General features: G+C 41.8%; 1 protein-coding gene and 1 non-coding gene across 3 annotated transcripts in view; one reads left to right on the top strand and one right to left on the bottom strand.

Moving 5' to 3' along the window:
• The window catches only part of USP13 (ubiquitin specific peptidase 13), a 110390-nt gene that overhangs the window by 11182 nt on the left and 84973 nt on the right, over positions 1-14235 (top strand). For both annotated transcript variants that reach the window (XM_045788710.2, XM_087861420.1), the window contains exon 2: positions 12291-12416. In XM_045788710.2, coding sequence (XP_045644666.1) covers positions 12291-12416 — 126 coding nt within the window. The remainder of the gene's footprint in view (positions 1-12290; positions 12417-14235) is intronic.
• LOC123786477 (small nucleolar RNA SNORA81) lies at positions 8410-8589 on the bottom strand. The gene has a single exon (XR_006777976.2). It is a non-coding gene; the product is annotated as a small nucleolar RNA SNORA81 (small nucleolar RNA).

The following is a 14235-nucleotide window of genomic DNA, read 5'->3' on the forward strand; positions in this document are numbered from 1 at the left end:
GACCTCACGGTTTGTAGCCCGCAGATGGAGTGTATCAGGGGCGTCAGTGAGGGTGAGACGGTCAGGTCCGGTGTTCGAGTGCTGCATAGAGAAACTCATGCAGGAGGCTGGGGCAGTATTTCCTTAAGGAATTAGAAATTTGAACAGATAATCATGTGGCACAAGTAGTTATAGATGGAATACATGCAGATTTTACCGTTGTATGAAATAAAATCACTCTAGAGTAAATCCGCCCCATATAGACTACATGGGCGATGGGCCCAGAGGCTGACGGCTCTTGTGAGTTGCAATTATGAAAACTTTCTCCTGATCCAACCAAGTGTTGCTATGTTGGCCCTGGTTAATTCTTTGGGTGTTGCTCAAAGTGGTGACCTGGACACTGATGTCTCTGTCCCCAGCAGTCTTAGAAATAGGCTTGGTGGTCTGTTAGTGGGATCAGTGGATTAACTGGCCAGGAGGAGAGAGGAGTGGGCAGGGGACAAGGGCGAAAGTAATTCACGTATTGGAACTCTTAGGTACAGCTGCTGGTGTGTTCCTTTGGACGTGTGCCTTTGGGCGGGTTCTGCCATGGACTCTCTAGCCTGCAGCTTTGGAGGGAGCCCCAGCCGATGTGCACTATATCTCTGGGCCTGTACCAGCAGAGCAGGACCACCGACAGATCCAGACTACTGGCTGGCCATCGGTTGATGAGGGTGGGTGGGCTTTGGGGGCTGCCAGACCCTGCAGCTGCTTTCCCAGGGGTCCGGAGCCCAGCACCTTGGGTCTTGCCACTGTTCTGTCGGGGAGCTGTCAGCCTGGGACAGCCACCTCCCAGGGTCTCCAGCTGTCCTTTGGAGTTTGGGAAGTGGAGCAGGTGGAGCCTGTCTCCTCCCCTTCAGGAAAGCCTGGCAGAGCACCTGGCGCAAGCCACTTGTGCGGCTGCTCTCCTTTGTCTGCCCCTTCTGCTTTCCTGGAAGGAAACAGCCTTGGTAAAAAGGAAGAAACTGCTCTTTCCCCCCAAGCCTCCATGATGTCATGGGCTTGCCCACAGCCGCCCACCTGGCTCCTTCCACCAAAACAACATCTGCTTCTCAGTGGCACTAGGCAGCATGTGGAGGGCCAGACTGGCCTGGGTTCCAGCCCCTCCCCTCACCCCGTTGCTACGTAGTAGCAGTAAGACTTCAGCAGGTATCTTAATTTCACTGAATTTCTCGGAGCCTCGGCTTTTCCCTCTGTACTACGTACCTGGCAGGTAATGATTATTGTTATAATCATGGCTTCCCATTAAACCTACTTAATATTAGCCGTCTCTTTAGTGGGATTTAATGGGGGGGGATTCTTCTGAGAAGACAGTGAAATGGGATTTATAGTGTCTTGGGGTTGCCAGGGAGAGACAGCCTGTACTTGATAATTCTGCATGAGGCTCTGCCCTGCAGCAAAAGCCTTGGGCAGGAGTGTTTGCTGACCTCCTTGGGGGGAACTCTGTGCAGGGCTATTATTCATACTCAGATCCAGCTCGTAGTGATGGGTTTTTATGGGTTAGCCTGGAAACCCAATCCTCATGTTTAATATAGTTTGTCAGGGGAAATGCATCCTGAAGAAAACCATCTCTTTTTAAAAATGAGAAGATGGGGCGCCTGGGTGGCTCAGTTGTTAAGCGTCTGCTTCGGCTCAGAGCGTGATCCCAGAGTCCTGGGATTGAGCCCTGCATCGGGCTCCCGGCTCCGCTATGAGCCTGCTTCTTCCTCTCCCACTCTCCCTGCTTGTGTTCCCTCTCTCGCTGGCTGTCTCTCTCTCTGTCAAATCAATAAATAAAATCTTAAAAAAAAATGAGAAGAAATGACTATAAAATGTTTTTACCTTTGACAAGGTGGTTTCAACATTTTCTCTTTTTAGATGTAAGCTGGGAACTGCTTACGTGGACGTAGCTTTGGTTTATCTCGGCCGAAGGTGCTCACCTCAGTGTCCTCACTCTGATGAGTTTTATTTTGTTCATTTGTCCTGTGAACCTTGTAGTAGCCGCTCCTCGTGCCTTGCCAAAACCCTTCCCCAGCTGTTTGGGGGACAGCATCCTCATGGCTCCAAATACCCAGAGCAAGGGTGTGGTTTTATCCTTAGGAAAAGAGGTCCTAAGTGACAGAACCGTGGTAAATCTATAGTGTGTCAAAATGTAGTTGTTTGGACTCTGCCTTTAGCTGTCTGGGTTGGTTGTGCAGCTCTAAGGTGTCCATGGGAGTCCCTCTACAGAGACGAAAGAGGCAAAAGTTGGAGCAAACTGGAAGAATCATTCCTACATCAATATTTCTATTTTTTCTTAACACTTCACGGCCACGAGCATGATTTATCGATGTCTATCAGAGAGGCCTGCACTCTCCTGGGATTATATGCATTTGGTTTCTTCTACTTAGTTTATTTGGATTATTTTATTTCAGTGGATTTGCTGTTGGAAGCAAGGTTTCTGGATTTTGCAAATATTGTGTTCTGGAAGTTTTGTTCAACTGGCGAGCTGTTTGAGGCTTTCCTTGCTGTCCAGCCTGGTTTTCGATAGTGTTCTTTCCTCATCATATTTCTCCTTGCTGTGGATTGCCTGCTTGCTGCCCTTGATCTCGAACCTTGTTTTGCTTTCTTATTGCACATTGGCTTCCCATCTGCCTGTACTTAATTTTTGCATTGAAAAACTCTTGTTTGTTTGTTTGGCTCTAGAAGCCAGAATGTACTGGGGGTCTGTGCTCTGGTCATTGGAATATTTATAGGTACCATTCAGATTGGAGGTATGTGAGAGGCAGAATTAATAGGCAGGTGGTTGCTTGATGAAAGCAAGAGTTGAGCAGAGAGAGTTGGGTCGTCTTATGAGTCTAATGAATTAAAACAGGAGTTGTCCTTGATTCTACCCTTTTCCACATACCCCTACCTCTAATCCATCTTCTTTGCCCAGGGGCTCTATCCTAAAGTTATAACCTGTGTCTGCCGAAGTTTCCCAGTCCCTGCTGTGAGTCCCCTTCTGCGACTTCCTGCCACCTCCCCCAGGCTGAGCCACCATCTTGCCTTGTTTAGACGAGGGCTGTGTAAAAGAACTTTCTGTGGTGATGGAGTTGTTCTGCATCTCCAGCCACATGAGGCCACTGAGCACTTGCCATGTGGCCTTTGTGTTTGAGAAACCGAACTTCTAATTCAACTAATTTAAATTAATTTAGAGCTAAATATTTCCATGTGGCCAGAGGTAGCGTGGGTCTAGACTGCATAATAGCTTCGTGACCATATATTCTCTTGGCCCCCACCCTACGGCTCCCCCCAGTAGCCTGGGTGATCTTGTAGTAGGATGTAAATGTAATCAGAGTACCAATTGTGCTTGACTTTCTTTCCCTCTGCTGAATCAACTCCTCCTGCCCCACACTCCACCAACTTCTCTAACCCCCAGAGAAGACATCACAGCCTCATTCTCCTTCATAGCTTTTTCCCACTCCACACAGATGATCGATCTCTCAATACCCTTCTGTGAACACGGAAGGCATCTACCTGGCCTGGGGTACAGTGCCCTTGCTTTGTTTCCTTTCTCTCTTGTCATCATAGTCTCCTCTGTCTCCCTGAGATTACACTCTCCGTCTCCTCTTTTACTACTGTGTTCCCAAATTTCCTGAGCTATACATTTTGAGATAATCTTAGTGATTTCAGATCACACTTTTACTGTATCAAGAATATACAGCTCCTTAGAGCTAGTTGGTTGCAAAAACCTAAAGAAAGCTTGGGTTAAGAAAAGGGAGCATTTGAACAACTGCTCGTTCTATTATGTATACATATAATTAGTTTTAAACACATTTGGTTAAGAAAAATTTTATTATTTTTTACATTTAAATAATGAATCAATTTTCCTGAAGAAAAATTAGAAAATGTGAAAGACAACATGAAGAAGACCATCCCACGTGATGTCTGCGTGCAGAGATGACATCACACGCCGTACAGGGCCAGCATGTTGTGTATATTGTAACGTCATACGTGCTGTTTGGTTACTTGCTTTTTTTGCTCAAAAATACCATGCAGAGCTTTTCCTATCAGTAAATACGCATTACAAATAAATTTTAAATTGCTGAAGGGTGTTACAGTTCATGAATGTGTAAATTACTAAAGAAATCTGTTCTTGGGCATTCGGGTGATTTCCTTTCACTGCTACAAGTAGCTAGCTCAGTTCATTGCTTTTTCTTTCCTTTTATGTATTTTTTTAATATCAGTGTTCTAGAAAATACTGTGTTCTTGTCCTTTTTCATCTCCCCTTTGCACGAGTGTGTGAGTCACAGCCTTCCTTGGTGTTAGTATGTAATTTGTCCTGGACATGGATTTGTTGTGACTCCGTCTACCTACATCATGTTTCTCTTTGCGGCAATGACCGCTTGTTTTCCACACTGTTCTGTGGTTATAAAAACAAGTGTTACGCAGCGACTCTTTCCTGAGTGCACTCTTCACACAGGCTCGCTCTCCCTTCCTGTCTTCCAGCGGAGGCCGGTCTCCAAGAACACACCATCGTAAACAAAGTTCTCTGAACACCTACTGATTGACAATGTGGTGTATTTTTATTTAAAATGACTGTTCACTTGCTATTCTGAAAACATGTAACCTTGACCTTTATGTTCGCCTCGGTTTTCATATTCTTTTAAGAGACAGCAGTACAAAAAAGGTGACTTTGTCCTTGATGTTACTTCTGAATAGTAGCTAGGATAATACAATGTACAGTAATAAATGAATGTCTGTGTGTATATCATGTTTATACTGAAATGCTTTGAGGAGTGGGTTTAAGCAATGCATGGGTTTCTAATGTTGCTCTTCTCTCGTGGTGTGATTGTGGGGTGGGAGACATTGTCTCAGGGGATCATTATAGAGCTTTCAAGAAGTCCTGAATGGTATTTCTTGACTTCCTTGCAATTTCAGGTTTCTAAGTCAAGTCTTGCATGTTGGTCAAATTTCTGTTCAGTGCATCATGAAAATGATCGGTCGAATCTTATTTAGCTAAGAACATGCAGAGAAGCGCTCTGGCTGTTCTGGGCTGGGTAGCCTCGGCAAGGAGGAGCCAGATAGGGTCTAAGGTGGGATGAAGAACCAGTGAGGCTGGCTTGGTCACAGAAAGTAGGGGAGCTGGGGTAACAGGGTTCAAGTGTCCAAGCTGCTGAGAGTCTGGCTTTAGCTGAACAAACCTGAAAAGCTAGTGTTCTTGCAGATGCTTGAGGCTGGTTTTCTATGCAAGGCCATCAGCGTTCTCTTGATGATCCGCATTGTTTAGTTAGGTCAAAGACTTGAAATGGAGCCTGTGCTCGGAAGTGTCTTACATACAGATCAGAAGGGCACTGAGAATCAGTTCCAGAGAGAGACTAAATGCTGTAACTGAATGACGAATCACTACACCAGCTTTGCCACTCAGTCCGTAAATGTTTCTTCAGTTCTACTCTGTACCAGGTACTGTTGTTGGAATTCAGAAATGACGGTGACGTGGGGCGCCGGGGTGGCTCAGTCGTTAAGTGTCTGCCTTCGGCTCAGGGCGTCATCCCAGCGTTCTGGGATCAAGTCCCGCATCAGGCTCCTCCGCTATGAGCCTGCTTCTTCCTCTCCCACTCCCCCTGCTTGTGTTCCCTCTCTCGCTGGCTGTCTCTCTCTCTCTCTGTCAAATAAATAAATAAAATCTTAAAAAAAAAAAGAAAGAAATGAACGTGACGTGATTTCCCTGCCCTCAAGGAGCGAATGTGTGATTCAGGATCTGAACGTGGTGGCCTGGAATGAAGGAAGCCTGGGTTTCTCACAGCCACACCATTCAATAAATGCGATGGTAACAGTTAGGAAATACAAGTGGATTTGGGGTTAAGGTCCAGCAGCACACGGTGATGAGTCAGGAGATATTGGGAATTGGTCATGGGCACGGGCTGGCAGGTGACAAGTGGCAGGCGTGGGCTCCGGGGGGCTTGTACAGTCATGGAGGCATTGGTGTATGTAGCTGGTTTTTGAGGTGCGCTGCTCTGAAGGTCTGGGGCCTGACCCGTTGTCTCTGAAGGTCCTTGAAACTTTCTTGACCATGAGACATTCTTAGAACTGTCTTGTCCTCAGCAGTTCTAAGAATGGGGTGTGGACATGGCAGCCAGTAGCTCTAGGCCAGTGCTACTCAAGTGTGGTCAGCTGACTGGTTCCAAGAGATAAGTACCAACATTGAGAGTAAGCATTTAGAAATTTCTATAGCAACTTGACACTGTAGCCACATCCAATGGATTAGTTTGTTTGAACAGCATGTAGACCCATTTGGGTTTTGTGGGACTTACTTGTGGGAGTAAGTTCACGTCTGGCTGGAGCGGGGACTAGTCACATGCAATGGGGTCACATGTCTTTCCTTAATGAACAGAAACAAAATGAAATACAACACAAAACAATGTAGTCCTTCATGATAGTAGTTTGACACACACTTCTTTGGACCCAGCACAAAGGTAATGGGAGGTAAGCCTGTCAGCCCCAAGGTGAAGAACTTGAATATAAAACCATTGATGACGTTGCAGCTTCATTTCAGGTTTTTGTCAATGAACAGACTTCCCTTCCTCTCTTCTCTTTCCTCCTTGTCATCAGCATATGCTTTTTTCATGAACATTACTTTTCTGTGCGTACTATATACAATTCTGTACTCTGTCCTATATATACGACTTACAATTCTTAATATTTACTCAGCCATCAAAAAGAATGAGATCTTGCCATTTGCAACAACGTGGATGGAATTGGAGGGTATTATGCTAAGCAAAATAAGTCAATCAGAAAAAGACAATTATCATATGATCTTACTCATATGTGAAATTTAAAAAACAAAACAGAGAATCATAGGGAAAGGGAGGGAAAAATAAAATAAGATGAAAACAGAGGGAGAGAAACTGTAAGAGACTCTTAACCATAGGAAACAAAATGAGGGTTGCTGGAGGGAAGTTGGTTGGGGAAGGGATAAGCGGGTGATGGGCATTAAGGAGGGCACGTGATGTAATGAGCACTGGCTGTTATATGCAACTGATGAATCACTAAATTCTATCCCCGAAACTAATACTACACTACATGTGAACTAACTTGAATTAAAAAAAAAATCTTGAAAAAAGAAAAAAAGAAAAATAACATTATAATATTTTGTTGTGTTTATATGCCACAAGTTCTTAGCTCCTCTGTTTGGGAGCTCTTTTTCCTATTATAAATAGTGCATCTGTGAATATTTTTGTGCAAATTAGGTTTTTTTTTTTTTTCTCTGTCTTTTGGGTTCCTGAAGTCTGTACCCAAAGGAGAAATACTGTGTCAAAGGGTCATAGGTGTATTGATCTCTAGAGAGATGGAACCGATTTACACTGTGACAGTATACATATATAGGTTTTATCTGTGCCTTCAGCCTTTGTAATTTTAATACTTTTGCTAGTTTGTAGGCATGTACTTGCCCTGAGATGGTTGTAATGTCCTTATTACTTCAGGAGGTAGTGAGAATGTGATGATTTGATTTTAATATTTTCTCATAATTAAACTACACGATCTTAAGAGAAAAACTTACCAAGTTAAGCCTGAATGCTGACGTCTTGAAATTTTATCAGTTTTTACGTAGTTTGGATATAAACTTTTCTTCATTGTACTTTACATCTTTCCTCATTGTGTTGTGATTGGTTTTCTCTTTGTTTATTTTATTTTGTGGTGTAAAACTTGCTCATTAGTGTTTACATTTTTATACTCAACTACTCCATTTCTCTAACCCAAATTTTCTTGGCCAGAAATTATTTTCCCCTTCAGAAGTGGGATAAATATGCTCTTCTGCTCTTTTCTAGCTTTTTAAATGCTTATCTGTTAGAGCTCTCTGGACCTTATTCCAGTGTTTGGTATAAGATATGGATCAAGGTTAATTTTGTTGTGTACTGATATCTAACTGTCCCATTAACTTTTATCAGTGATTTCCCCCCATGTTTATGTTTCTTGTGGTTTGACATATATTAAGCAGTTACCATAGAATGAATATATTTTTGGAATCTTCCTGCATGCTACAGTTTATTTAAAGAATTATTGCAGTATATCTGAATTTCATTTGTAACCTGTTTTAATTTAATAAAGCACTCTACCATCATAGCTTGAGAAAAGCATTATTTTGTATTCTGCCCTCTTATTCTTCAAGTTGTATTTCACTGTCAATTGGTAGTTTTCTAACCTGCATGATTTCTTTCTGTAAATTTTTAAAATTTTTTTAGAGAGGGAGAGAGAAAGTGAGGTGAGGGCCGGGGGAGGGGCAGAGGGAGAAGGAGAGAGAGAATCTCAAGCCAGACTCTGAACTGAACGCAGAGCTCGATGTGGGGCTTGATCTCACGATCCTGAGATCATGACCTGAGCTGAATCAAGAGTTGGATGCTCAACCGACTGAGCCACCCAGGTGCCCCCTATTTTTATTTTTTTCTAAAGACATAGTGCATCACACCTTAAGACAAAGGACACGGGACACTAAGAGAGAGGCTCACCCCAGTCTCTATACTCTAGTGCAGTTCCTTTTCTTCTCGTATGTATTGTGCCAGCACCATTACAAAACCCACGATGTGACCCTAGTTTCTGCAGTTTTAGCGCAGCGCTTACACAAAGGAAGGTCCTGCCCGATTCTGTGGCTGCACTTGCCCCCACAGGAAGGCAAGGGCTTTACGGTATTTTCCGGGGCAGTAATCTTAGTGGGGCTGGGGCTGGTTAATGAGAGCATGAAGTTGAGGGTTCGAAAACTAAGAATCAGCTCAGCTCTGATCCCAGGCTATCAACCAAAGAAATTGCGAGAGAGAGACTTGCGAGCATAGACTTGTCATCATTAGTGAAAGAAGGTGTTCAGAGCACATGGCATGGAGCACTGCCTTTGAATGTGAAAGAAAGTGTCTTAAAGGACCAATATGTAGACATTAATGTAGCAAGAGCGAAGAAAGCATGGATCAGTAGACTGAAGTGTTTGTTCAATATGGGGTAGCTTTTAAAGGGATTTGGGCCTCAGTGTGTCCTGACATTTTAGTAGAGCTGACAAGTCCTGTGGGCAGTGTCTCCATCTCTGAGCCGCTCGTGGAGGGACACACACGGCTTCAGAGGCCAGCCACGTGTGGCATGGAAGAGACCGAGGACGTTTGTCATAGGATCCTTCCCCGTGTGGGGCCATCTGCCTGTGAATACTAATGCATTTCCCTCACCGATTATGGACTTTGTGACAATATCAGGTGACCCCAGAAAGTGAGGGTGAATGTTCGGGGTATATTAAATTTTTTAATCAAATTCCCTAATACGTCAGAAACTCTTGGCAATGAAAATTAGCAAAGACTTTATGACTACTTTAGAGATTACTTTATAAACTCTTGCATCATATAGCTATTCTGTATTTTTCTCCAGAAAAATGCTGTCCTTGAGCATTTTTCTTCTTCCACTTGCTAATTTCTTGGTGCTCCTGCTAGTTGCTTAATATATTTTTCTGGTAGATTAATATTTGTTGCCCCCAGCCAGTGTGGTTGTCAGACTCACTGTTTTTTTCCTTCTGCTTATTTCCCCCAATTATAAAATAATTGAGATAATAGGAGATACACGTGGCACACAGAACTGTAGCTCATAATAAATAATTGGTATTGTTTATATAATGCTTCAAACAGCACGGCATGTATGTCACCCCCTTTGAACTTAATGAAACCCTGTGAGGTGGGAATTATTGCTGCAGCCATGCTTAGCAAGGAAAGTACCGAAGCTCAGAGACTGAATGACGACCTTTAGGCCACAGAGCTCATTAGTGGCAGTTCAGGACTGGTTGCAAATCTCATATTTTCCCTGGTATATCTTCTACTTTGAATTCTTTTTGATTGAATTACATTTTATTGGAAGAGAATGGAAATGTTATTTTTTAAACCACACGATGTGGTGCTCAATTTAATGGGCCTAATGAATAACGGACCATTATAGTGATGTAAGTTTTTTAAGAGTTATGACGATGCAAAAAACACGTCTATTTAAAACTTTTGAAAGGATTTAATCTGCTGATCAAGTGAATATAATACGTTGCCTCTGGTTGAAAAACTTTTCTAGTTTTATTCAAATGATCTCATTTAAAGAGAAAAAGTTATCCAGAAGCATAAGCTACATAACTCTGAGTTTTCTGAATACTGTATTATAGTCAAATTTTAAAAATTTTATTTGCAAGATGTTTGTTGCCAGAGTATAAAATTGAAATTGATTTTTGCCTATAAACCTGTATTCCATGACCTTGCTAAATTCATTTATTAGTTTTACTAGTTAGTAGTTTGTAGATTTTTAAGGATTTTCCGTATTGACTATAATGTTATCAGCAAATCGAGACCATTTTACTTCTTTCTTTGTGATCTTTATGCCTTTTTCCTTTTCTTGTCTTATGCAACATATTTGCTACAGTAATAGGCACATATCTGAACTAATGCTGCTGTAATATCCTCATTGTGATAAGACTCCTTTATATCTGGCTTATAACCATAGATACAGTGTTGGAGAATTTTATTAGAAACTTAAAAAATATACAATCTGGAGTTATTGGAACTCAAAAATTATTTTTCATATATTTGTAGTGAACATCGGTGCCTGTTTTGACGTTGAATTTGTGCTCTACTAAAATGTAATGTAAGGAATTTTGATAGGTCCTTGTTGTCAATTCTGATAGATTTTTAAAAAAAATTGTTTTTAAAAAATTATTTGGTGTGGGGCGCCTGGGTGGCTCAGTCGTTAAGCGTCTGCCTTCGGCTCAGGGCGTGATCCCGGTGTTCTGGGATTGAGCCCCACGTCAGGCTCTTCTGCTGGGAGCCTGCTTCTTCCTCTCCCACTCTCCCTGCCTGTATTCCCTCTCTCGCTGGCTGTCTCTCTCTCTGTTGAATGAATAAATAAAATCTTTAAAAAAAATTATTTGGTGAGGTGAGACTGACAAGAGCTTAATAAAAATCCACTTTCATTGAGGAAAAGATGGCTAATTTTATAGATTTTATTTATTTATTTATTTGGGGGGCAGAGGGGAGAATCTCAGTTAGACTCTGTGCTGAGTGAGGAGTCCAATGTGGGGCTTGATCTCATGACCCAGACATTATGACCTGAGTTGAAACCAAGAGTCAGACGCTCAACCGACTCAGCCACCCAGGTGCCCCAAGGATGGCTAATTTTATATGCAAAATTTATAGAGAAGCATATTAAACAAAGTGAGAGAAAGAGGAGAGATGAAATTGGGATAGAAACTCAAGCATCTAAAATGTGAACAATATCCTTGACTGTTCATTGTGCCAATATGTCTGTAATTAAGTAATATTCAAAATGTGGCATAGAAGGATAAAAAGAGAAATAGCTTTAGTTTAACGGACACTTCCAAGCTGTGTGAACTTGGGCAAGTGACTTATCTTTAGTTCTTTTATTTAAACTGTAAAATGGAAATAAGAATAAGCAGCTTGCGGTATTATCAGGATTAGAAATAATATATGAGAAGCACCTGGGGCACATATCAGGCATGCAAAAATATGTAGCTATGAGGACGCCTGTGTGGCTCAGTCGTTAAGCGTCTGCCTTCGACTCAGGGCGTGATCCTGGAGTCCTGGGATCGAGCCCCACATTGGGCTCCTCCACTGGGAGCCTGCTTCTTTCTCTCCCACTCCCCCTGCCTGTGTTCCCTCTCTCCCTGGCTTTCTCTCTCTCTGTGTCAAATGAATAAATAAAATCTTTAAAAAAAAAAATCTTAAAAAAAAACTAAAAAAAAAGCTATGATTATGATAGGACTCCATCCTTTATTATTTACTCTAAGTTATTATTGATTTATTAATTTGTCACAACTTATTCATGGGCACCATCAAATATCATGTGACCCCGAAGGAAGGGAAGATTATCTTTGAATGGAAGAACCCGTCCTGCTAAAAGAGTATATACAACTTCATGTTCCTGGAGACTTGCACCCATCAGTGAGGGATTGATAAACCATTGCACTGGTGGTAGTCGGATCACTTGCCAAGCTTCTATCTTTCCCTTATCGTCCTTTACCCCAGTTTGGAGACTCAGACAAGCATGTTTATTTCTCAGGCCTCTGAGTCTCCCATCCAACTGGGAAATTGTGCACAGCTGTCCGGGGGCACCTGGAGCCTGGGGTTGGAGCGGGAGCTGCTGCTGCGGGTGGCCGTGGACCCCAGAGGGTCATCGCAGGTGACTACGGCGGCCAGGTGGCCTTTTGCCGGGTCTTGTCTTCATCTTTCACCCTCCTTCACTTCCCCTTTTTGTATCTAAATGACTTGGTGAGGTATCCGTGGCTAATTTTGTCACCTGTCTCTTTCTCCTAGAATTCTGAAGGTGGACTCTATGTATGCATGAATACATTTTTGGCCTTTGGAAGGGAACATGTTGAAAGACATTTTCGAAAAACTGGACAGAGTGTATACATGCACCTGAAAAGACACGTGCGAGAGGTGAGACACACGCTGGGAGAACTGGCCTTGATATCTTTCCTGTAACATTGTCAAGCTGTGCCTTATTACTCCAGGGTTTACTCTGCCCACGTGACTTCTGATGCCCTTTGATGATGGGAAACAAAAACGTAGCCATTGACAGAAATTCATAGGTTTCCCCAAACCCTACCTTACCCAGTTTAATTTTTCTCTTCCTCTGAATTTCTCATTAGTGTTAACAAGACATGAGTCGACTGAAGGAAAAAAAAATTAAGTTAAAAATACAGATAAGTACACAAAATAATGTCAGAAATCCCCAAATCAGAAATGAAAAAAATATTTGGATATTTTTGCTTCAGACTTTTTTTTTTTAAGCAAGAGAAAGAGCTTTCCCGAAAGCTCAAGTCCCTTTTGTTTTCCTCCCCAGTAGTAACCATGGCTGCGAGTTTGTTCTCATTCCTATGTACGTCATTATATCTTATTTATGTACAGATAGTCATGAACAATATGTAGAAGGACTTTATGTGGTTTTAAGTTGTAGATAAATACTGTCATACTGTTACCTATAATTCTGTGTAGAGCTTTCCCTTTTCATGTTGTTCTTGAAGTCTGTCTGTGTTGCAATCCATCTGAATATACTTAATTCATTTTATGATTTGTTTGCTATTCCCTCTTATGAATACCTTGTCATTTATTATCCTGTGTCCTACAGATGAACATTTAGATTGTTTCCTTTTTTTTTCGCTTCTACAAATGATGCAACCATTAAATATCTGGAAGTGGTAATGCGGGAGTGTAGGGGTGCTTATCTTCGTTTTGACGAGGTATTACCAAATCCTTCCCCAGTGGGGTTGCACTGATTTGTACTATCTGCTATGATTATCAATTTCTGTTTTCCCACACCCTCACCAACACTTGGTCAGATCTTTGATTTTTGTCAACCTAAGGCCGCAAAGTAGCATCTAAATAATTGGCATTTCCTTCTGCAAGGATCAAACATCTTTATATATGCCTGTTGGCCGTCCTGGTTTTCTCGTCTCTGATTTTCCTTTTTTCTTATGGTCTGTGGCTTGACTTTTTGCTTCATTTATGAATTATTGTGTACAGAAGTTTTGAATTCGATGTTAGTTTTATTAAACCTTTCTTTTATGAATTGTGCCTTTTGTATCTTATCTAAGAAATTGTTGCCCAACTCAAGGTCATAACGATATTTCTTTTAAAACTTTTGTTTTTGAAGTGCATGCGTGTTTGCATGGGCGTATGTGTGTTTTGACATTTTTGGACTTTAATCTGTCTATAGTTTATTGTTGTATTTGTATGAAGTATGGGAATCTGTTTTTTATTTTCCTTACTGGTAACCAGTTGTCCTGCTATTACTGGAGTAGTGCAGTCTTTCTCAATGATTTATAGTACCATCTTTTTTAATATTTTAACTGGCCATTTGTCCTTGGGTCTGTTTTGGGGCTCTCGGTTCTTTTCTGTTGATCTTATTTTTCTGTCTCTGCACTGGTGCAGCAAGCCTTGATATCTGGTAGTGCAAGCACTTTTTCCAGAACTTCCCTGGGTCTGCATGTTTATTTTCCTATGTAGATTTTAGAATCAGTTCATCTATCTTAAAAAAACCTATTGAGATTTCGAGCACGATCATAGTGAATTTGGAGATTAATCTATAATCCACAGCATCGGGTAAGCTCTGCGAAGGCAGGGACTTTTGTCTGTTTTGTTCAGTTCTGTGTCTTCAGCACTTAACAGTCCCAGCACATAGTAGGTGCTTCATAAATATTTATTGAATGAGTATTCAAAATGTCATATCTCTCTGTTTATTCAGTTCTCTTTGTCT

This window comes from Ursus americanus, chromosome 4, assembly GCF_024610735.1.
Source record: "Ursus americanus isolate L20-20 chromosome 4, mUrsAme1.1.p, whole genome shotgun sequence".
In the NCBI taxonomy this organism is placed as follows: domain Eukaryota; kingdom Metazoa; phylum Chordata; class Mammalia; order Carnivora; family Ursidae; genus Ursus; species Ursus americanus.